We start from the raw sequence: 25,161 nt of genomic DNA, 5'->3' as shown, positions 1-25,161 counted from the left end.
TTTTTCAGCTTATTTCAATAAACTTCCTAGCATATCTTTTCGAAATAAGCTCTCTTTAACTTATTAATAATTTTTTTAGTCTTTGATTATTTACTAGAAAATAACGTTTGATGCATACCATGTCGTGGGCAACTAAAATAAAAGGGAAGAATAACTCGTGGGCAACGTGGGTCGATGCACCATGTCGTTAAAAAACGAGGCAAACTATTATTTTCCTATATTTTCCGCATTACATATTTGTGTTGGTTTCTCAAGTGTGGGATAAATGTCCTTGAGTATGTCTCACTAAATTTGGGTGTATATTGTATCATCATTCATCCAACTACTGCCAAGTGCCAACCTCCGGGCAATCAAATACAGTACAACGTTTAAAGAGAATTATGCTATGCCTGTTGAAAAGTTCTTTCAGGACAGGTTTGGTGCTGGTAGGAAGCACACCAACATCTAGAATAGTGCATACTAAAGACTGCTATTATGAAGAAATGATGAGGGAATTTGGCAGTTGGGAATGATTAAATCACCACTTAATGCACTCAATGATGGACATGGACTAGTTTTTCAATGCATATAAATATAAATATAATACTGCTTTTATCCAAGGAAATCATACTCAGCTCAGGCATGCATCACATTAAGAATAAGCATCCAACAAAGTTTATAGATTAATTCCTTGTAAAATAATGCATATTTAAACCCTTGTTTACCATGTTTTTAGGCAAGGCTTACTTAAAAAAAATTTACATGATTCACCCAGGCATAGTCCTGACTCTTCTAAAACCATGCGGACATATTACTATCTTTACTCTTTTAAATAAGGAGACCCTCTATAGAATAAAATACAGTTACTGCCATTTATTGAAAAAACAACAACTATTAAAATCGTAATAATATTATTATAATGTTAAAATTCTTAAATGTTATTTTTTTTTCAAACAATTGTAACTAAATTATCTTTTAAATACATTTTCTCACTTTCGAGAAGCTCAATTAAAAAATAGTTATCGCCCTTAAAATTAAGAAATAATTTTAACAATTCTACAAGAGTCAAAACCCTTCCCAATGATTTTTTCCCCATACGCATGAATCTTAAAATCAATTTAAATACAAAATCGCTTGCTTAGAAGTTTCAAATCCCTTTCAATTGGATCGATATTCAGTATTGATAATCTCATAATTTAGTATACCAATTTTTTTGTAACACTATCAACTCTTAGCTTTCTAATGAACATTTAATACTTCTACGTTTCACCCTCTAAAATGCGGTCCTCATTTTATAGCTTATATAGCTAGCTCTACTTGATTCCGTGTTAAAATTAAATTGTTACAGCAGTATTTCTGCCTCCAATTTGAGATTTCAACACAAATGTACAGCCATCCACTTCCAAATTTTTGGATTTTGACAAATATTTCATTGATCCAACAAAATGGTGCCATGGCACCTTATTATAGCCAAAAGTCGAAACCTTAAGATGTCTTTATTCTGGAACGGACAGGGACACTCCAATTATGAAGCACATTTATAATTTATAATTTCAAATAAAGGGCACCCAAGAAAATGAAAAGGGAAAGAATCCCTGTAGTCTGAATATTTAAAACGGACTTAAGTTACATTCTTTGCAAAGGCTACTTGGGTGAATCAATAAATTACAGGTTGCAAATATATTCCGGTCAAAATACAGGGACAACCCTTAATATGGAGAACTGCGAGAGGCAAGGATGCTGCTGCAACATTGTCTTCCTCTTCGTGGTTTAACACAAACAATTGTTACCAAAGAAGCACCACACAATTCTCAAATCTTCAATGAAGAAATTGAAATTTTTTCAGCAGATTGAGAGGATTCCTTGAAACCCGACATCTTGTTTAGTGCAGCAATATAGGCCTTGACACTGGAAACAACAACATCCATTCCCGCTCCAGTCCCACTATCAAAAGAATGAAATGTCATGTCCACGGACCAATTAGAAAGATCTAGATACACCAAAATAATCCATTTTAGAATTCACCATACCTAAATGTTCGAATAACAGTTTCTCCCGTTAAAGCATGGGTAGTAATAGTACTTGTTTCACTCTCCCCACGAATTACAACCCGGGTAGTGGCAATTGCATCAATGCCTTCTGTCACTGCATTCATCGAGTACTCAAGAAGTGTTACTTGCTCCTGCATAAAAATTAAGAGTACAAGATTCCTCCATCATACCAATAGTGATAAGAATTCCAGTATTATTCAATTAAAAGTACAAGGAAATCAGGAAACATCTAAATGTACAGTCTGCCATACGACAGCTCTGCCTTTTGTCCTATTTCTAGATTGAATCACCTGAAAACAATAGTTGGCTATGGTGACTAGAATTAAAGGTTTAGGGTTAGGGAATAAGAACAGCTGGCAATAATAAACCAATAATATGGCCAATATGATGCAATGTATTAAAATTCCCTAACCTAAAAAGCAAAGATGAATATATGCAACTTCAAACCTTCACAATCAGATCAACAGCCTTGTAAGCCGAATCCACTGGTCCTGTACCAATGGAACAGGCAACGTGTGTGCTACCATCACTACTCAAAAGTTTGACAGTTGCTGTAGAAAGGCCAAGAGTTCCACAAGTCACCTGCACCAGATAGATATTGATTAGATTATGTTTGTTCTATTATTGTCAAGCCATTATATCAAATTCCATAGAATATATCAATTTACCTGCAAATCACCAAGTTTCCAGACAGGCTCTGCTTGAAAAACTTCATCTGATACCAATGCTCTGAGGTCAGCATCAGTAACCCTCTGATATAAAACAAAAGCAAGTTAATCAGCATGCATCCATCAGATATAGAACCAATTATTTCCTCCCTGAACTTTGATTCCATACAGGAAAAGAGACACTGGTTTCATTTATTACTGGCAACATTAATTGTTTGATATCAAATGTTACACGTCAAAAGAAACACCAACTTGTTGACTGAGCCAACACTAGCCAGATTTAATGACTTACATAGTACAACCAGTAACACTAGTTCTTAATTACCTTTTTTTGCTCAGCCACTGCTTTAAAACACCAAAATAAAGTCTGAACTTGGTCGTCATTAAGTTCATAACCAAGCTGAAAAAACAGAGAATAACTCATAAAACAGAAGAGAAATTCAATAAGCCTATTGTTTCAAGTCAAATATTCGTATATATACCTCTTCAAGTCGCTTTCTCAAAGCATGGCGACCACTGCAAAAATAGTAATAGATGTTTTCATTAGAAAGAGAAGATAAAAGAGCATACAAATGATTGCACAAGGTATCAGAGGAAAGAGCCATGTCTTCTGAAATCAGCAGAAAAGATACTCTAAATGACCTATTAATTATTACTTAATTAAGCTACATACAAGTTTCTGCAATTAGATACTAGATACCCTAAATGTCAGATAATACAAGTACTCTTAAAATGCTTTATAGATTAGACGTTACTGTAGCATTACCTTAACATACAGGTGACATCTAATACTATGTCGTCTAGTAATAAACTTCGGAATTCATGCATATTTGTAGTATATAACTCAATCCTCCACACTGCTGTCAAGTGTCAAAACTAAAACATTCCTGATAGTCAACCACCAGGCATGGAACAGATAAGATGAACAAGTAGGATGCTTCTGAGCATCAAAATAAAGCAGGCCAAGAATCATCATTATCCGCAGAGTTTCACCCTGCCAAAGTCAGACAACTTCTTGTACGCTCACTCAAATATAACTGGTATGCTTGTACCATGAGGACTTACATAGGTCCAGAAAGCTAGAGACATAAGTTTTCTCATGTTAAGATCAAGAGAACTCAATTTTATATTATCAGCAAGGCAACAATTTTCTGATCAACGTTTTGTAAGCCATGTTGTATATGACAATGAACACTTTCCAAATGTATGAATAAAATTATGTTCTCAATGTCAGTACATTATGAGACACTAAGGGCTTTCTATGTCTCTTCATGCATGTGGGCTGTTCTCTCTATACAACTATTTTTTCGACAGAGTATGAGGAACCTTCTCAAGTCTCAACAAGTGATAAAGAGTTTGATCAAGATGAAGAACATGGTGTAATATTTTGAAACTCAGATCAACATCAAAGTTAACCAGGATTCCGTTATACGCGGGATTCTCAAAGCTCCAGTCATATGAAATTCAGTTCACATTTTTGTTTGGCAGTGAATATTCACATTAAGCCAACTTCAAGAGTAGCGATAAACAAAAAATGATTAAATAGCCAATATCATGCTTAAGAATCACTTAGTTGCAGCTATATAATAGGATAAACTAAACTATCGTTGCAACTTGTTTCATCATGTCATGCTGACAGCAAATATTGAGCATATAAACATTTTTTTATGACAGCATATAAACATAATACTTAGGAAATGATAAATTCTAAAGAATTTGAAAAGAACATAGAAATTAGCAGTTTGTACAAGATCCATGCAGAAATAAGTGTTCTAGAGAAAAGAAAATTACATACCTAAGCTTCCCCAGTACAATACCTGCTTCATTGGTTCTTTCAAGTCCGATGTCCTCGGGTGATATTATTTCATATGTACCTTTGTGTTTTAGCATTCCATCCTACAACAGTTTTTGAAGAAGAAAAAAGGCTGAAATCAAAGGACAGTTTTGATGAGGGCTTAAGGCTAAGTCACCAAAAAAATAAAAGGTATGATTTCAAGTAAGGAACTAGTGTTAAAAATATTTAATACGAAGAGGGAGAGAAACCACTAAAGTGGTTTTAGTCATCATATTATTTTGGTTAATTTTGGTTTGAATAACCACACCAAGTAATCATTCTTCCTTCATGTTATGTATCAATAGTAACTTTTTGGAATTCTCCCAAAAGTAAAATGCACAAGGACCTAAAACAGAACAAAAGAAAGGTGCTGCATCTAGGCACAAAAACAAATAGAATGAAGCTCGGCTGTATCTTATGTGAAGGAAATGAACAAATTAAATTTTTGTATGTAAAAGATTAAAGCTTAAAATGGAAGTTTGATTGAAGCTTAAAAAGATTGCTTAACATTTATCAAGCATATCTTTCTGTGTTGCAAAATCAAAATCAAACACAGAAATCATGTTCAAGCTACTCCTATGGGATAAGGATCCATGGAATGATCTAATTTAGATCAGGATGGTATAATCACAACAAAGAAGAAATCATTTTTTCTTAATTTAGGAAACCAAAAGATTCTAAGTAATTTAGCAATATGTATAAGATTCAAATGCAAGGCACAAACAAAAGAGGAGGAGGGGAGGGGTGGTGAAGCCCAGTGCATGAGGCTCCCATCACTGTGGGATTTGGAGAGGATTAGATGTACCCAACATTGCACAGATGAGCATAGATAGTGTTTTCACAAGTAGAAAACATCATCACGAAGTCAAAAGGCTGCAACCTAGTGCTAAGGCTCACTTTTTGTCCCATGATGCAACTAATTTTGATTTTTGACCAATATTCTAAGTAGCTTCTGCTAAGACATGTCATCTTATCAGTAATTTGGGCATACATGTTGGAGGCAAAGGTGCAGCTGTTGCTTATTGAAAACTCATTTCAGGCATATGCACGCAAATTATAAGCTTGAACATTATACAATGTTAAGTACCAAGGTCTAAGTCCTATTACATAGATATGCAAGGATATATGTATTTTGACATAACCAACCTGATGTATGCCACTTTCATGGGCGAAGGCATTAGCTCCCACAAGAGCCTTGTGTGGCTGTATCTGCAAACCAGTGTACTCTTCGACCTATAGGAAAAGGTTATGATGAATGGAACGGCCACTAAAGGTCTTTAAAAGGGAGAAGAAATAACAGAAAGATCAGTTTCAGATATCAGACCATCTTGCTCGTCAGAAAGATGTGCTTTGTATTAATTCCAGTGTAGAGATTGCCATTGACATGTGCTCCGCATCTCAAGGCCATCACAACCTTAAAGAAAGAAAGAAGATTTCAAGCACAGAAACATCAAATAATCATGCTCCAATGAAATGTTACATGAACTAGGCTAGGCAACAGAAAATGGTCCCTCACCTCTTCTAGGGAGGCATTTCCAGCCCTTTCACCAATCCCATTAATCGTCACTTCCAGTTGCCTTGCACCGGCACGCGCACCCTAAAAGTATCCAAGAGCACACAAACTCAGAATTCACTCTCCCTGCCAACATGATTTAAGAAGTAAAACACAATTTTAACCATACCTCTATAGTGTTTGCAGTAGAAAGTCCAAGATCATTCTGGCAGTGGGTGGAAATAATAACATTTTCAATTCCAGGGGTATTAGCTTTAATATCAGCAATCAACTTTCCAAATTCACTGGGCATGGTTATACCAACAGTGTCAGGTATGTTGAGCGTGGTGGCGCCGACCTTAATAACTTCTCCAAGAATTTCATAAAGAAACTCCCTATCCGACCTAGTAAGCAGCACAAACACAAAAAAAACAGCCAACACTCAGTGTACAAAGTGACACCATTTTATTCATAAAACAATTTCACAGTGAAAGTGATAAATAGTAGTAGTAACCTTCCAGCATCTTCAGGACTGAACTCGACGTCATCGCAGCCCAAACTGCGAGCGAACTTGACCATATTGCGGGCAATGTCGACGACCTTGTCTTTGGACATTCTCAACTTGTACTCCATGTGAATGGGGCTGGTGGCGATGAAGGTATGAATCCTGGGCCTCTTGGCGTACTTAACGGCCTCCCAGGCGGTTCGAATGTCCTTCTCGTTGCAGCGGGAGAGGCCGCAGATGACGGGGACGTAGCCGTCGTTTTCCACGGCGTTGCCGACCGCTTGGGCGATCATTTTCACGGCCTCAAAGTCGTCCTTGGAGGCGGCGGGGAAGCCGGCCTCGATGATGTCAACGCCCAGCTTGGCGAGCTGCCGCGCCACGTCCAGCTTCTCCTTCGAGGTCATGGAGGCGCCCGGGGACTGCTCGCCGTCGCGGAGAGTCGTGTCGAAAATGCGGACATAGGAAGGGTCCGGAATGAGGTTGGGGATGTACGGAGGACGCCGCCGAGAAGAAGAAGGATGAGGAGGAGGAGGTTCCGATTGGGAGCAGGAAACGGCGAATCGGGATTTGGAGCGGAGAGAAGAGCGTAAGGTTTGAGAGAAGCGGAGAGTGAGGAATGTGTGGTTTTGGTTGGGGTGGTGAGAGGTGGAAGGGAAGAGGATAGGGTTGCGGATCACGGTGGCCATGGAAAAACCCTAAAGAGTATTCAAGTTGAATATTCACTGTGGTGGCGTCTCGGATATAAACTAACTCAACGGCGGCGCTGCTTTCAGATGGAGAGAGTGACGTGGATGGAACAAGCTGCGCTTTTCTACACACTCTTGCTTATTTTATTGCATATTGCAAATTGCAAATAAAATGGAAAGATGATCAGGACAGGATCATTTGCAATTTTTTGTTTTCATTTTTTATTTTATATAATTCACGATTAATAATTATTTTATTTCTTGTCTTTAAATCACGTGTGTGTGAATTTTAAATGAAATTAATTAGTTCATTTATTAGAAATGTGGTTTAATCAAAATGTCAAAAATATATATAAAAAAAAAAAGACAAGCAATATACTGATAAAACAAAAATAGGAGTGCCAGAATTATTGGTACATGAATACCACTAATTGAGAGTTAAATTAATTGATTAGATGAGTGTGGGATTAGATTAATCAAGCAGTCATTTTTGAGGATTGAAAAGAGTGAAATGGATGAAATGTCAGCTTTATAAGTTCACTGTCAAAATACGTCATAAATGGAATCCTTGCCTAGGTTTGAACTGCATGCATAGCATGAATTACTATATATCTCCAGCAGGTAATCAAACCTATAATATGTACATTAAGTAAATTTTAAATATGTATAATAGGCAAGTTTTTGACGGAGTCACAAATATATATATATTATCCATATTATCCATAAAAAATAAATATGGAACCAAAAAGTTACAATACTCACTATTCTAGTTAACCATATTTTAGGAAACATATTTTACAGAATTAATATATTTTAAAAACTAGTGTTAAACAGGAAAGTCCCGTTACGTGCCTTTTGCATTGTCATGAATCATGAAAAATGAGGAGTCTCATCCCAAGTCAGTTCTCGAGTCTTGGAAGTCTGGTTACTGACCGCACAAGTCAAAGACGCCATGCCTGTAAGGGCTTAAGACGGATATATATATATATATATATATATATCACGATCACGTTGAAAGAAATTATAATATTATTTTGGTATATTTGAATAACACCGGCCACCAAGTAATTTGTTATTCTTCAATTCTTTCATGGTAAAATCACATGCATGTAAATAAGGCTTTTTTTTCTTTTAATTTATGAACCCAAAACTAAGATCGATTCTAAGTAATTAATTAGCAACATGTATAAGATTCACCCGCAACAATAATTAACCACTTGATAAGGGCCATACATAGTACCTGGCTGCCAACTTAGGATGCAATCTAGTAGGCATTGAAGTTTGTCTATGTGGCCGAATCTTCAAATACAACCAATCCCCAACCTTTATCTTGGAGATACCAAAGCTCTATTCAACACCTGGGTTCGCCCATCCGATTCAGTATGATATGCTGTACTCATCCTCAAGGTGGTACCTTGCCTCCTAAATAGCTCTTGCCAAAAATTACTCATAAAAACCGGGTCCCTGTCACTCACTATGGAGGCTGGAATTCCATGTAACCTCACTATCTCCCTTGTAAAGACATCAGCTACTGACCTTGCTGAATAAGGACGTTTGAGTAGTAAGAGAAAATGACCATATTTGCTCAATCTGTCCTCTACTACCAAAATAGTATCAAACCCTTTTGACTTGGGCAGCCCTACCACAAAATCCATACTTATATATTCCCAAATGGCATTTGGTATAGGTAAGGGTTGAAGTAATCCAACTCTCGATGATGTTTGGTACTTACTCCTTTGACAAATATGGCATTGGAAGACATTACATACTACACGTGATAACTATTTGAAATATCAAATCAATATATTTCACGGACCCCATACCATATCCATAGTAGTTTATGCATGGCACAGTAAAAGGATGGATAAAAAGAGTCTAAATGTAACATTACTCACATCTATATCATCATCACTGAATTGAAGCAATTCCTTGTCATGCTCTTTCAAGAACTCATAAAATTCTGGGTCCTGAAATGGAAAAACTGTTAATAGCATCACCAATAGAATGTAGCCAAAACCATCTAGTTCCAATTTCACAAATGCAAACATTTGTACCAGTGAGTTACTTTATCAAAACCTAAATTGAAACCTTTCATTGTCTTTGTCTTCCCTGCCACTCAATGTCTAATTTCTCTAATAAAACTTACAGCACTTGCATGCTTTCTCGAGACAATGGATGCAAAACTACAAAACTAATTCAGTTAAACTATAGAGAACTTTTCAAATAAGAACAAGCAGCATGATGGACCTTAATCCTAATTCAAAGAACCATATGAAGGTAGATAAAGTTAAACCATATATTTAATAATGGTAAAAAGTCCTAAGAAACAGCAACGCAACAAGCCCAACCTTCTCCTGAAGTTTGTGTAATTGGTCCTTATGCTCTCGTGCTCCACTCCCAGACATGGATTTTTTTGCTGCTCCTTCGTCTAACACTGTTCTCTCCATCCAAATTCCTCTCTGATGGACCCACGAAAAAATCACCAGAGAAAATAAACAATTGACATAATTTAAAAAATAAAAAATTGAAAAGGGGAAAAAAGAATTTCACAGAACCTGTATCATTTTCTGCGTCCATGTTGGCTGAATCAAAAACCTGTTTAGACATTTAGGGGTCAGAGATGAAAATAATAACAAAGAAGAAGAGTAATGCATGGAAGAATTGAAGGTTGAAAGAGAAAAGTAAAAGTTGAGAAAGTGATATCAAGAAAGAGGTGAACTAAAAACCTATTCGACGCCGGTGGTGGTGGTGATGACGGGTATGGTTGCAGCTTCGACAGCGGGACAGAGAAGAAAAGTAAATTTCCCCGCCACATTCTGCTCTGCCCGTTTGTCAAAGTTTATAACGAGCTCTTTCTTCTTTTTCTTCTTTGTCTTAAGGCAAATTTTTAATCGCTTGAATTCTAGTCTCTCCTACTTAAATACATGTGTTTTAATTAAGCTGTGTGTAAGACTTTGTTGTTGTGTTATCAATTTATAATCTATTATATAATCACATAATTTCTATTTGATTCTTATTATAAAATTTTCTTAGACTAGAGTTAAAAGACACTTATAATCGATTCAGGAGAAAAAATAATGTGTTTTATACAAATATTAATTTATAATTTATAATTTTTATATTATTATAATAAATAAATTACATAAATTTTTCTTATATTTAAAACTTATTACACGTGTTTTTGTGACTTAAAATATTTTTTTTTTTTGTCTTCCTAAACTATCACACTTATCAATGGTATTAAATTTTGAACAAAATATCCATAACACTCTTGTCACTTAATACCACTCTCAGAAACCATTATCACATAACCCTTCCTTCCAAATCTACAACAACACCAGCCTCAACATCCACAGCGGCCATGTTATCTCTGTTGCACTCTCAATATCCCTACCATGAACGAGCTCCACTTCACCATGTCCATCATTGGTGTCATTCTCAACAACATCTACACCTATACCATCTTCGTCATCCTCAGTCACATCGTCTTCATCGATGATTACTAAATAGAGAGATATGGGTGCTGCTCGGGAAGCATTAAATCGTGCAAATCTTGGTAGTTATGAGGTAGCTCCGTCTACCACATGGAATTTGCAAAGGCGGCAGTGCGAAACGTATGATCAGGCGTCGCAAAACACAGTTTATGTGCACGAGAGAGTCGTTGCTTCCTAGGTTCAATAGGGATGCCCAATTCCTCTTAATTCACCCCTTCTTCCCTTTCATCCAAGTCACACTGAGGAGCAAAAGAACAAGAATGAACGAAAAAAATTGAGTGCGAAATTAATTGAATTGAAGTGAAGTGACAGGAAAATTACTTAAAGTTTTTTTTTTTTTTGCTTCTTAGTTACGGGAAGAATTGTATATGAGTGAATAATGATAGCTCTTCATTTTTCTTTTTCTTTGTCTCGTGAGGAATTTTCCAAGAAAGTGAAATTTGGTCAATATTGGAATGTTTACTTGGTTTTTTCAATTTGTTGGGAAATACCCAAGTCCCACATCGACTGCCTCACTTCTTAAAGTGTAACTTATATATCTATTGGACAAATTTACTTAATGTCAATTGGTTTTAAGATGAAATTTGTTTGGGGTTTCAAGTGCATTTTGGTTTCAAAATATACTAAACTAAAGATTTCATTTTTCCATTCAATGTTTTGTTTGGATTTGGGTTGTTTATTATGTGCATTAAAAATGTGTCTTTGAAGTTGTCTTTGAAATATTCTTGGTGTTCTTCATGAACTTACTCTTCAAAGTAAGAATATCAAAGTAAGTTCATGAAGAAAATAATGGTATTTTGGATAAAAAAATTCATTAAAGAGAAATGTTTGTATAAGGGTATAAGAATAAGTGAATGTGAGATAATAAGTTGTAAACACAAGGAGAAAGAGTATAGTTTGTTCTTTTATAATTTTTATGTATTTAATTATTATATTTTGATTAATAAAAATTATATTATTATTATGCTAATATTTAAGATAACATTTAATTTGTTTTTATTGTTATTATCATTATAACACACACACATATGTACATATATATATATATAATAAAATCATGATAATAATTTTTTATACCATAATTATAAAAAATGAATTTTAACAAATTAATATTTTTCCTATGGCTTTACGCCATTGAGAATTTAGTTTGTTGGGAACTAATATCTTGACATGTTTTTTTGGCCTTCTGTTTTTTTTTTTTTTTGCTTTTTTTATTTTAGTTTTTATGTTTAAAATTTTTCATTCTAATTCTTTTATATTTGTGAATTGGCTCAAAATATTCCTTTAGTCACTTTAATATTAAAGTTTTTAGTGTTTTATATTTTTAAAAATTAATTTAATATAATAACGATTAAAAATTGTTATAATATTTTTTATTAATTTTCTTAAAATTGCAATTCTTCTTGTGGGATTATAATAATATTTACTAGTAATAATATTAATATATCTATATTCTACATAAATATTTATAAAATAATAATATTAATATACTATTAAAAAATAACATTATGGGAGATATGAATTGAGTTAGCAAAAAAAGAATTATATCAAATTGGCACCAAAAAGTGATAATATAAAATTTTCAAACTTGAAAAGCAAGTGTTGGTAATATATTCAGATAATATAAAATGAAATGAAAATTTAATTTTGTGGGAAATATGCTTAGTGATTCTTATTTGACAATAATGTTTTAACTTTAAATTTGAAAGTTTTGCATTAAAGGGCACCGTGCACTAAAAAGAAACATTTTTACTATTATTATTTTCTTTCTTAAAGCACTAAATTCAAAAAAAAAAAAAACTTGTATAACAAGTTGCTTTTATTCCACTTATGAAAAATTTGACCGTAGAAGTCAAGGTGAATATGAATACATAAAGTCTTCGACAATTAAAAAAAAAATCTTAATGATACAAGAACCAACATTCGGCTTTATTTAATAAATCTTAGATGCAAAACATATATTCCTTTTATTTTGGTGTATGTGTCGAGAACATTGTTTAAGCCTTCCACGATATCCTCATCTAATTAATGCCATGAGAAAGAACCCTGCATACAATAGCTGCAAAAAGACACAATAAATCAATACATAATTATTATATTCAACTTTGTATCAACAAAGACAAAGAATTTAGTGCAAATAATTTGAAAACAAATAATATACAAATAAGCAGGCAATAATTAATGTCTCAATATGTTTTGCACTTTTCACAAGAAAATGAAATCACATCGAAATATGATTAAGTGCATAATCTCAATCACAGAAATTCATGTTCACAAAAAACAACTTTAATTTAGCTAATTTACTCCTGTGTTTTGCAACTCAATTAGAAGTCTGAAGACAATAGAAATCGTCACACAACTTTATTTCTTAAAAGAGAAAGAGTATTTGGATAGCTATTTCTCTTAAATATAAATCTTGATATTAACCTCCTTAGATGACAAACAATCTTTAAGAGTATTACCTTCCAGATGAACATATAGAAAGATCCAGTGGAAGCTTTGTCGCTCAAATCTACGGACTTGGCTTGGTACCAGAGAATTGAAGCAAGAACAGCATTTCCCATACCCTAAAACAGTGGCACCACATAAGTTTCAACCTTTGTTGAAAAGTTTACACAAGTTTATATCCTCATATATCCATATGTAAAATGTACGCTTTATTTAAAGATCATTTTTTACCCTTTAATTTGACTACTGATAAGATCATTTTTTTAAAACGGAATACTTATGATAATAAAATTATATCAATATTGATGTGAAAAATGTATCACCGAAGATAAAAACACTAATATATATTATATTGATAATTAATAATAGACCCATAATCCTAATTACTAAGGTCAGAAAATCAATCCTAAGAGATAATATAAGTCACTATAAATTACTTAAGTTACAACTAAAAAATTATAAGAATTTTGTAATATATTCTAACACTTGCTAATCAAAATCACACCATGTTGTTCAAAACAAATAACTTCTTAAAGGGAAAAAAGACACAGCACACCTATAATTGTAACTATACATATAATAAACAACATATTACCGTGAAAATTTTAGTCCAAAAGTGTGAGCATGATGCTCCGGCCAGGATACCAACTCCGAAAGCCATTTCAAAAAAGGAAACGCAAATCCAAAATGCCTGGAAAAAAAATAGTTAATAACAACTAAGGGATATACAATATGCCACAACCAATTTTGCTGAGATGTTTGATTTGAAAAACATACCCGTTTCTGACCTAGACGTACTGCAAAAGAATCAATGCCGTGCTCTTTATCTCCTTCAACGTCAGGTATATCCTATATAAATCCAATAAAAGGTTTTACATTATATATACATGTTGAATGGAAAACTTTGATGGTGGAAAGAAGAAAGGTGTGTTTTGCGAAACTATAGGCTAGCTTTTACCTTGGACAATGCCAAACCCAAGGAGTAGAAGGTCATGAATGCAACAAGAAAACCCAATGATCTTGGAAAGCCAATTGGCCTCTTCAACACAACGGTCTGGACAACGTTACATGTGTTAGCAATAAAAAAAATACCTAGCTTCCTTTCATCTTTCTTACATGTGGAAGGTACTAAGAGAATATAAAACTTCTAGGACTACATGGCGATAATATATTAATAACATGGAAGAAGATCTTAGGTGGTAGCTTGTAACTTATATATATAAAAGTTTGTAGCTTATTGATAATTAGTTAGTTTCAGGCTATTTATTATTCAAGTGAGATAGCCATAGTTGACAAAGTTAGCTTTCAATATAAATGTACATATTATACTAAAGCAATTAAAATGAGGCTTATTTTTTTCTTTACATATCTAGTTTTTCTTCAACTTTCTTATTCACATCTCATAATTAATTAAGTTCTAATAAATAATCATGAACTCAACAAAACCAACCCTAACAACCTGGGATAAAAATTTGATATTATTGTTATGTGCATATAAGTTAATTCATGCTCGTCCATAACTTACGTTTATAAAAAACACAATTAATTAGCTATAGAACAACCTGCATGTGATGGAAATATGAAATTGGCAATGCAAGAGCCCAAGTAGAAATCATGCACATTGCTGCGACAAATGGGTATCTCTTCCATCTCAGTAGGGGCACCTGAAAATTTTCAAAACATCGAAACACCCTTAAATGAAATATTTTGACATTAGTTTCTATTAGCGTGTTTGTTAGAAATATCTTCGTTCAATAGCTTAATTTGTACTTGAGATGAATTTTAATGAGGGAATGTATTTTTTCAAATGGATTTTAAATGTTTTGGCATAAAATATATACTTTGGATTTCAAATCAAGGATGTTTGAAAATATAAAGCATTTTAGAAGACAAATTTTAACTAAAGGATTTGAATTTTCACTCTTTTGGAGGATATTTTAAAAATGTTTGCTCTTGAGAATCAACTTCTAGGAAATAATTTAATTCTCAACCTATCTTATTTTGTAATATAGTTTTTAAAAATATTTTTTTATAAAAAATAAACTATTTTGAAGAAGTCATAAATTAATATATAAGAAGTTATTTTAAAACTTTTTATTAAATTTAAAAATCAAATATGAAAAAAATTATCTTGGATTGATTTTGATCCATAAGAGTTCACTATAATTTTTATTTAAAAAAAAAACTTATTTTTTAATTCATCTTCCTAATCTAGCTACTATTATGGATATACTATTAACAGTCTTATACTCACGTCTTAACTATTGTAAAGGAAAAAAAAAAGTCTATATGCAAATGAAAAAAACTCACATCGATTGAATAAGCCGTCCACGATGAAGCGATTACTACAAGATTACAAATCAATGGCCAAGAGCCGGTAATCCAAGTAAATCCAAAACTCTGAAGAAAAATAAAAATAAAACAATAAGTCCCCTCATACTCTGTTAACGAAGTTCATGTTAAAAAAAACATTGTAGAAAAGGAAAATTCTTAAAGGCACCAGAGCTAAAAATGCTGCAGAAATAATGACACCGGTTTTAAAGGAAAATTGTCCAGATGCCATTGGAAGATGTGGTTTGTTTATCTGCAAAAAACATGTAACATAAATTAGAAATAAGACAAATCATACGGTACTTTTCCACCCCAAAAGTTTGTTAAGCTATAAAAAGTTGCATGTTTTTTCGACCATATCAAGGGCTATAATAATTAGTCAGACTTCATCAACCAAAATACCACATGGAATTTGGTTATCATATTTTTAACGAAATAATACATAAGCCCAAAAGATATAAAGAAAAGCAATTTATTATTCATTTAGATTATTTATTTCTAATAGTAAGTCTCATACCTTGTCTATTTCAAGGTCATACAGTTGATTCACACCACAAAGATAAATTTCAATAAACAATTGAGGCAGCACACCCTGAAACATTTTTAAAACTCAATGTTAATGAATTTTAAAGATAACCTACAATTAGCTATTTAAAGGAAAATAACACATTTAGAGTCTCACCTGTAACACGCCAATTAAAAATGATAAAGATATATCTGATAATTTTTCCACCGCGAGAAGAGATGAAGAAAATGCGCATAATGTCTGTCCAAAGACAAATAAAAATGGCCCATTTAAACATTAAAGATGTTATTATTATCCAAAAAAAGTGTTTGATACAAATGAATTGAATTAAGTATTGACTATAACATTTGGAGATTATTTATGAGAGTAATATAAAAGAAGTTTGACTTACTATGCCAATCATTGTGTATGGATAGGAAAACCAGTAGAAAGCAGACAATACATTTTTGACAGAGTCCAAAATGTTCTTAGGATTGGAAGCATGAGCTTCAAAACCAAGAGGTTGTTTAGAGATTGCCTTCACAACAAATTTTCTATTGCATTCTTGATATGTAGACCCTCCTCTGATGCATTTGTAATGATGATCCAAACTTGGTTGTTGGAACCTCAAAACATTATGTTCTATTTGAGTTTCCCTTTTGTGTCGTGAAGCTTTTGATATCCAAGAACCTAAAATACCAAATATTGGATGTAGTAATAGTAACCATGCACAACTAAAAAATATCAATTACAAACTAAAATAAGAGAATTCACCTTTATTTTATTTTATTAAAGAAAACATAAAAAAAACCGTTGATTTAAAAAAAGTTTTCAAAAATAGAGTAAGGTTCAAGAGTCATTTACACATAGAAAAATATATTAATAGTGTATGATGTTCTTTATAAAATGTCTCTAATTAATCACTCAAGATCTAACAACTTTGGATGTATTTATTTTACCCACTTAATAAGAAAAATAAATTGAATTTGATTTTTTTTTCTATTTTTTATTACATTATTTTGTATTTTGAAAAATATAGATAATTAAAAGAAAATTAGCTAGTTTTTTTTAGCTAAATGGAACAATTTTTTAAGAATTTCTTTTTGGCTTGATGGGTCTAATTTTTCTTTTATATATATATATATATATATATAGTTTTTATTTTTTAAGAGAGATGATAAAATGAACCAAGCTTGTCAAGCTAGTCCGTTGAATTGAACTGAAAAAATATTGACCCAAATAAAATTGTACCTATTTGGATTGACCCATTGGACTAGGTTGGACTCAAAAAACATGGGTTCCAATTCAGTCAAACTTATTTTGGTCCAATGTTTTTTAACTTTTATTTTTTCTTTTGAATTTATATAAATTCATACAAAAAAATAAAATGAGTTAATATGAATCAAGCTGATGGTCCTCTAGACCTAATTGAACTTTAAAATATAAGATCAACATAAAGTATGGGTAGGCTCGACCTAACCCATTTTTCACACTTGATCTGATGGATTGGGTTGGATTGGTCCGTTCATTTTGCTAGTCATTTAGACAAAAAAATAAAATGGGCTAAAATGAATTAACATGACGGTCATTAAATCTAACTCGACTTTAAAAAATATGATCCAGGTAGAGTATTGGTAGGCCATTAGGTCTAATCTAGTGGACACGGTTGGGTCAGTTCATCCATTTTGTCAACTCTAGATATGAAAATACTATTGTTTGTATTTGAAAAAAATGATTTTTCTTTGAAAAGTTTATTTTTTAAAATGTTGACTTTTTTATTTTCATTGTCTTGCAAGTACTTATTGATAAGGGTGTTCATGGCTCATTTTGGTTCCATTTTTCATCAAAAAATCATTCAAATCAAACTTTAACAAAACATATTATAAAAAAAAAGTGATATACATTGTATAAACTTGGGATACATGCACTACAAAATATTATAAAACCTAAATTGTACATACATAATACTAAAATAATATAAGTGTTAGCATAAGTGTTATGATTTGATTCGATTTCAAAAACTATAAACCAAACCAAACCAATCGATTTGAGGAAAAAAAATTATCCAAATAAATAAAAAGAAATCAGTTTGGTTTGATTTTTAATTTTTTAAGTGTTTTTTTATTTTTATTTTGGATCATTTTATTTTAAACACCCCTCCTTATTGAAAAACTCACAGCTTTAAAAGTGATTCCTTCTACTAATATATATTTCTGTGAGCAAGTGAACGAATGTAAAAGACTGAGATATTTAAGAAGTAATGATAACGGTCAAAATTAAAGGAACAGGAGTATATGTGATACATACTTGCAAAGTAAATATTCTTGGTGGTGTGTTTACTCCGCCAGAGATTTCCACCTACAATCACCAACATTAGTCAGTAAATACCCAAGCTATGGATGCATGATATCGAAGAAGAAAGTAGGACACATAGGTACCAGTTGTGACTGAATAAGGTTTAGGATGAGAAGATATAGCAAGCCCCCAATCCATGGAAACTGAACCAAGTAACAACACAAATTAAGCACTTTCTTTATAGAGGATGAGAGGAAGGAGTGATTGTAGAGACTAGACTCGATACAATATATGTGATGTGATTCATCTATGAATTTATACACCACCGCAAAATTGACTAGGACTCAACTTTCCGTAAAATAAACAATTCCTTTGTCTCGTCTGTGATGGCTGATCATGGGCGCACATGCATGTTCACGTATATATTAAACCACAATTCATGACGTATCTCATCTTTCTTCTTTATTATATGTTAAACCTCCGTTGCTTTTAGACTTATTTCATTTGGTTTGAATTAGATATATATTAAACCACCGTTGCTTTTAGACTTATTTCATTTGGTTTGAATTAGATATTTAGATTAATTCAGTGAGTCTTATTTAATGATCAAGTTTCATAAGATATTTTAATTAATTTTTAATTATTTTTATTATCTAAACAATTTATTTATTTATTTGATAAATATATTTTTTTAGTATTTTTTTAAAACTTTAGTTTCTAATTTTTAATTTTTTATATTTTTTTCACTTTTATTTTTGATATATTTATTAATTTTTTTGTTATATTTTTTAAATAAATTATGGTATTATTTTTTTTAATTATTTAAACAGTTAATTTTATCAAACACTAAGTTATTTTTTTAACTTTCAATTGAGATAGTTTTGCTCGATGTAACCTTTGTAAAAAAAGTGCAGTAATTTTCATGTTTTAAGTATGATTCCAAATTTATTGTTTTGTCAATAGGTCATAACTATTAAGAATTGTCGAAGTCATTGAGGGCAAATGCTTCAACAAAATTTATTGTTTTGTCAATAGGTCATAACTATTAATGTATGACAGGGCGGTCTTTCTTGGTGGCTACACGGGTCTTTCTTGGTGGCTACACGGGTCTTTCTTGGTGGCTTTGGATACAATCAAACTTACCTGTTTTCTGCACAAACTTTCCTAAACAAAAGTTTGAAAACAAAAAAAGCAGAACGACAACCCTCCAAAAACAGACAATTTTTTTTTATTTTATATTTTTTGTATTAATAATTTTTTAGTATTTAATGTCAACTGATGACAATATGTAACCTCCATTAGTATAGTTATTTATCACATCTTCACAAAATCTAACATAATCATGTATTATTTTTTTTATATAAATTGTGTTTTTAATTTTTAATTAATTGGTTAATGTTATCAATTAATCATCTATCAACTAATTTAAACAAATTAAGGTTTAAAAATACAATTTTTTAAAAAAGTTACACGTCGTATGATGATATGTCAAATATGTTGGATCTCTTTTTATCTTTTATTTTAAAAAGTTTTACTTTATTTAAATCTTGGCCATCAATTTTAGTTTTAATATAAATGTCACATGTGAGTTAAAGGAAATGGAGATCTTCATTTCTCCATGTCATAGAGGATTAGAGGTACGGTTACTCGGTTATATTGATGAGTAGTTGTGTCAAATTTAATATGTCCTTTTATTATTATTATGACTAGATGATAGTAATATTTTATACTCCTACTTGTAAGATACTTCTGACCTAGGATAGACTTATGCATAATTTGGTGTATAATGGTCATATTAAGTTTTAAATTTGGAACAATGGTTGGTGGTGGTTTTTGTTATATATTATACTACTTTTGAAAACAGTTTTAGTGTATTTGTTTCTTATAAAATAGATAGGAGGAATCGAGATTTTAATTTCATTACAAATCTTGATTTAATTTAATCATATTAAGTCACTGATCGGAAGTTATAATTAACAATAACATTGTTTTAATTTAATTAGATTGAACATTAATATAACTTTTAAATATATTATTTTATTATTTCTTTAGTAATTTCTTTGTATTTTTTCATTTCTCATGTTACTGTTGTCTTATTTTATATTTTGATCATTTTTATTGTTTAAGTTTTTAAAACTTATTCTTTTATTTTTACCACTACTATATTATCTTTTATCATTTTGAAAGAAAAAAAATCTAATTTTTACTTTATATCTTCAACTTATAATCTATTTTTTCATAACATGAGACTTTTATTTTATATTTATCTTTAACTTATAATATTTTTTTCATTTAAAAGGATGTAAAGGGAGCCTATTATTATTGTTATAACTTTACTTCTACTTCTTTTTCATTATTACTCTTTGTTTTATATATATATATATATATATATATATATATATATATATTCACTTAACACAATTTATTTTTTCTACTAAATTATCTTTTGTTTACACATTAAATATATGGTTTCTTATATACTATTTTTTCATGAAGTTGACTATATATTTCAATGTTTATTAGTAGTTACAAATAATTTAGGATGATAACTACTCCCATCAAATATTCATTCTCCCATCTAAGATTATTAATTATTTTTATTAAATATCATTTTTTTTTGTGTTTTGTTATGTTGATTCTCCCATCAAATTTTAGCTTTATTAAGTATTACGGAACAAAAAGTGTTCTTGATATCATTAGCAAAGAACTAAGACTGACTTAATTAAACACACGCACGCACACATGGTGTTATAGTAATAGCAAATGATAAAGACTGAATTAAGCAAACTTATACACTTCCTCTAAATTTATAAGCAAAAAAATGCCTAAGTTGGTTGAATTGAAATATAAGATAATTTCAATTAATTCAGTTTCATTTAAAGTTATCATTCCAAAAATATCAAATATCCTTAAGTTAATTCAAATGTGAATATAATCTCTAATATGATTAAGGGTAATTTAGGAAGTGTAAATGAACATAACTAATATCCTTAACTAGCGTGAAATTAGATATTTTTTCTTAAATTTAAGTTTAGAGATAACACATTACAAATTAAAAATAAATAATGAAAACTTAAAATATATTTTAATTAATTTTTTTTTTGACATAAAATGTAAGCACAATCACATATATAAGGAGCTTACTCTTATAAAGATATTTTACTTAAAATATGAGAACAACTAATCAAATCAATTATAAATATTTTTTATGAAATATTTAATATTGTTTTCAATCTTTCACTATCATTATTACAATTGCATATAACCATCTCATCATTATTATTGTCATCTTCATTGTCACCACCAATCTCGCAACACCATTTCTTATCATCACCATCACTATGTGATTGTATCAATAATTGTGGAGAAAATAATAATGATGGTGATGACAATGATAATATCTATATATTAGTAGTTTCATACAAGTTTGTTATAAATTATTTTGATACATATTTAAATATATATATATATATATATATATATATATATATATATATATATATATATATATATATATATATATATATATATAATAAATAGTAAAGACTTGAAATTTAATTTTTTTAAATTCGTTGACCTAAAAGGCTAACTTGTTATTTGTATAGTAAAATATAAATACTTTCCTTTTAAGAAGGCCAACATTTAATTTTGCATTTGCTTTTCAGGTTTCATGGTCAAACTATCAGTCAAGTCATCAACAGAAATGGACCATTTTTGGTAAGCCATTAAAACACTTTTGTTTATATATGCTCAATTGCTAGATTTTCTCATCAGAATTTAATAAGTAAAGGCAACAGTTTGACAATTGACACATTATACTGGTCTAAATGTTTTATATTGATAAAAATTATTGTTTCAATGCCAAATAAATTCGTTCCTGCATGAAATTAATACTTTTTTTTAAAGGTGCATGAAATTAATACTATCCAAATCAGAAAATGAAAGAAAAAAAAAAATTTAACACGAACCTCTTATAAAGCGGGCAACGAATCCTCATCACAACGCACACTCATAGTTTGCTTTGACCATGGCCTTAAATTCTCCAAACTCCAGCAACTTTAGCACTGCCCTCTCTCTTGGGTTGGCTTCCAACACCAACGAAGCCTTAACGGTGAAAGGAATGGGCCAACTAGGGTTGAACCAAAGGATCACTAAGGTGAGAAAATCCTCATTGACCGCAAAAGAAAGATCGTGTCTGGTTCATGGTGGCAGTGAAAACAACACTGAGAGTATCATAAGAGCAAGTCAGATTGTAAGAGCCCAACTGGTGCATGCAGTATCATCAACACCATCCCCAGTTTCCAGTAATAATGTTGTGGTTGTTGTTGCGGACAAAAAGAAAGCCATCGAGATTCTGCAGGCCAAACTTCTCTGCGCCTCAGCATTTGCTCCTAAAACTAGTCCCACATCGCTCAGGCCAATTAGCCTTAGCCACCGTTTAACTTCAACGCCCCCACTCAAAACGCGTCGTGGTTTTCTTAATGACGATGATTTTGCTTATTCTCTTTGTCCCTCTCCGCTGTCTGTTTGTTTTCCCCATGAAACCAGTACCTTGCAGAATCATGTTCGTGGCGGCGACACCAAGTACGATGGTCGGATGCATAGCTATCCGTACAAGAAAAATGGGCCCTACACGTGTCCCAAGTGCGGGCACGTGTTTGAGACGTCGCAGCGGTTTGCGGCGCACGTGAGTTCGAGTCACTACAAGTACGAGACCAAGAGTGAGAGAAAGAAGAGACTCATGGCCAAAATCCGAAAGAGAAATCTCCGTATAGAATGGGTAAGTGGTGGACTCACTGTTGTTCCTGACGATGCTCCTCCTACTAGTGCTTTTGCTTATTCGGCACGAAACAACAACAACGTTGCTCCTCCACCTCCTGTTAGGGTGGTGAAGGTTGAAGGTCAGAGTGGTATGGAGCTTCAGCTTGCTCCTCCTCCTGGATGGGAAAAATTAACTGCTGGAGGTGGAGCTGTTAAAATCAAATTGGAGCCTGTAGCTAGCTAGGGTCTTAATCTCTTATCAAGGGTCCAGTAGTTTTAGTACTCTGTTTAATTGTTATTCATAGGGTCAGATTCAATCTTCAATTGTGTTTATGGACCACTTATACGGTCTATAGTGCTTAATTAATTGGGTCTTGTCTTCATTGTTCGCCTTCTCTCGTTGAATAAATACTGGATTTTATCTTCGAATTTCATGATTCACCACAATGTAGCTCTCACAAGTGACTTGTGTCATACTCCTATATAGCTTGACACAGAATTTTGGTCATTCATTCTCTATGAAATTAGGTCTTTCACTATAAGAAATACTATTTACAAACATTGATATATGTGTAAAATAAATCGTGTAACTTAACGACCAATTAAAAAAAAAACTATCAGCCACGTAATTAATGGTTTTATACAAAAAAAAAAGAGACAGTCTACTTTACCCTGAGGTTTATATCATCTAAAATGGCCAATATAATTATGACAACTCTACCAATCTTCAGTACATAAATACACAGTGCTCTCTCTTTCCCTCACGTGTCACTGTTAAAAAGAAGAAAAGAAGAAGAGGACAGATTTGGTGAATACCGTGTGTCAAAGATACACAGCAGTGATTAAAAACAACGTTTTAAATGCTCCCCAAATGATTAACCAATTGCTGGACAACATTTGTTTTCTTACCCCCTTCCTAGTATCTTGTTAAAAACATGTTCGCTAACAACCCATAAAACAATTAGATAAATAAATAAATAAATAATATTTGTCTTCTATTTTATTTATAATCTTTCTTTTTAAGTATTTATTTATAATCTTTAATAATTTTGAGATTGGTCTTTTTCTTTTCTTTTGTTTAAATTTTCTTTTGTTGATTTATTAATTTTAATAACAAAAAATACCACAATTGATAAAAAGGTATATTAATATCTTATACCTTTTCAGCCTGTAGACATTTTATCTTAAAAATCAAAAAGATAATTTTTTAACGGTATGTTTGGACTTAGTATTTAACTTGTATGAAACTATTATAGATTCACAAGTTAATTGAAGGATACGAGCTTATGAACCCTTCATTTATTATGAAGCTAAGATCTCAGCATCTAGTTTATTGCCAATGTCACAATTTAAATATGCAAGTTTATTCTTAGTGTTAGCTAATTGCGTTGTAAAATCTGACAGAGTCTACGCAAATTAATCCACAAAAATAGGGGGAAACAAGCACGAATAGAGAACGAGTTTATGCAAATTAGCTAATAGATTTTGCACGATTAAAAGTAGGCAGTGCTGAATTTCAATTCTGGAAGGAAATAGTTTAATTGGAAGAATACAAGAAAATTCAAAACTGATAGTGCATTGCATTAAACCCAATACTACATGACGATTTAAATGACATACACTAGAAAATTGATGATACAACTATTCACAATGCTGACGATTTTTACAGAAATCTAGGCTTCCTACAAGAAGATTTACCGACTCACCCCCGCAAAATTTAAAAGACACCATAGATTGTATCTCGTTTAGGAACAAGGCCTGAGCCAAATACAACTATATCCCAGTATTGGGATTGTTCCCAGCTAGAATAAGAGAAATTTCTAACCCTCGGCTAAAAGCCTGGTTAAACATTAGGCGAGTTTGGAATGTTGATACAAATGGGAACCACGAAAAGAAGGCAATGGGTACAAAGATGAGCATTCCCATACCAGCATCATAGAGGCGAGCAATTGATCGAACGGATTTCCATAGTCCGAGCCTCTTCATCACCGGCTTCCAGGCAGCAGCAATCTAAACAAGGACAATCAAAGTACAAAAATAAGAGGCACTGCATACAAATGAGATGCTGAAACCATTGTATACAAAATCAGCTCCATTTCAGCACATTGAATA

General features: G+C 31.9%; 4 protein-coding genes and 1 non-coding gene across 6 annotated transcripts in view; 2 read left to right on the top strand and 3 right to left on the bottom strand.

Moving 5' to 3' along the window:
• Positions 1-1,504: 1,504 nt before the first annotated feature.
• LOC100788955 (2-isopropylmalate synthase 2, chloroplastic) lies at positions 1,505-10,081 on the bottom strand. Its single transcript, XM_003536754.5, has 15 exons — positions 9,942-10,081; positions 9,771-9,810; positions 9,564-9,674; positions 6,539-9,182; positions 6,215-6,428; positions 6,049-6,129; positions 5,857-5,946; positions 5,679-5,765; positions 4,494-4,594; positions 3,181-3,214; positions 3,024-3,098; positions 2,699-2,782; positions 2,478-2,612; positions 2,010-2,161; positions 1,505-1,923 (listed from the first exon to the last, which is right to left on the bottom strand). The coding sequence occupies exons 4-15, from the start codon at positions 7,213-7,215 to the stop codon at positions 1,791-1,793; spliced, it is 1,863 nt and encodes a 620-aa protein (XP_003536802.1). The 5' UTR covers positions 7,216-9,182; positions 9,564-9,674; positions 9,771-9,810; positions 9,942-10,081; the 3' UTR covers positions 1,505-1,790.
• Positions 10,082-12,510: 2,429 nt separating this feature from the next.
• Positions 12,511-18,577, bottom strand: G4DT (Glycinol 4-dimethylallyltransferase). Its single transcript, NM_001249061.2, has 13 exons — positions 18,432-18,577; positions 18,301-18,351; positions 16,406-16,683; positions 16,171-16,254; positions 16,006-16,080; positions 15,658-15,741; positions 15,468-15,557; positions 14,720-14,821; positions 14,116-14,211; positions 13,935-14,006; positions 13,753-13,848; positions 13,172-13,276; positions 12,511-12,768 (listed from the first exon to the last, which is right to left on the bottom strand). Exons 1-13 carry the CDS (start codon positions 18,484-18,486, stop codon positions 12,727-12,729), a joined length of 1,230 nt encoding a protein of 409 aa, NP_001235990.1. The 5' UTR covers positions 18,487-18,577; the 3' UTR covers positions 12,511-12,726.
• On the top strand, positions 16,486-16,681 carry MIR5761A (microRNA MIR5761a). The gene has a single exon (NR_126611.1). It is a non-coding gene; the product is annotated as a microRNA MIR5761a (primary transcript).
• Positions 18,578-22,291: 3,714 nt separating the features above from the next.
• On the top strand, positions 22,292-23,478 carry LOC100788426 (uncharacterized). Its single transcript, NM_001317650.2, has one exon. The coding sequence runs from the start codon at positions 22,316-22,318 to the stop codon at positions 23,291-23,293; it is 978 nt and encodes a 325-aa protein (NP_001304579.2). The 5' UTR covers positions 22,292-22,315; the 3' UTR covers positions 23,294-23,478.
• A 1,131-nt stretch (positions 23,479-24,609) lies between these two features.
• Positions 24,610-25,161, bottom strand: part of LOC100787540 (callose synthase 9) — a 43,057-nt gene continuing 42,505 nt past the window's right edge. For both annotated transcript variants that reach the window (XM_006589725.4, XM_003536751.5), the window contains exon 53: positions 24,610-25,059. In XM_006589725.4, coding sequence (XP_006589788.1) covers positions 24,823-25,059 — 237 coding nt within the window. In that variant the 3' untranslated portion in view covers positions 24,610-24,822. The remainder of the gene's footprint in view (positions 25,060-25,161) is intronic.

This window comes from Glycine max, chromosome 10 (genome assembly GCF_000004515.6).
Source record: "Glycine max cultivar Williams 82 chromosome 10, Glycine_max_v4.0, whole genome shotgun sequence".
NCBI lineage: Eukaryota > Viridiplantae > Streptophyta > Magnoliopsida > Fabales > Fabaceae > Glycine > Glycine max.
Note: the sequence above shows the minus strand (reverse complement) of the source record. Positions and strands in the feature narration are given on the sequence as shown.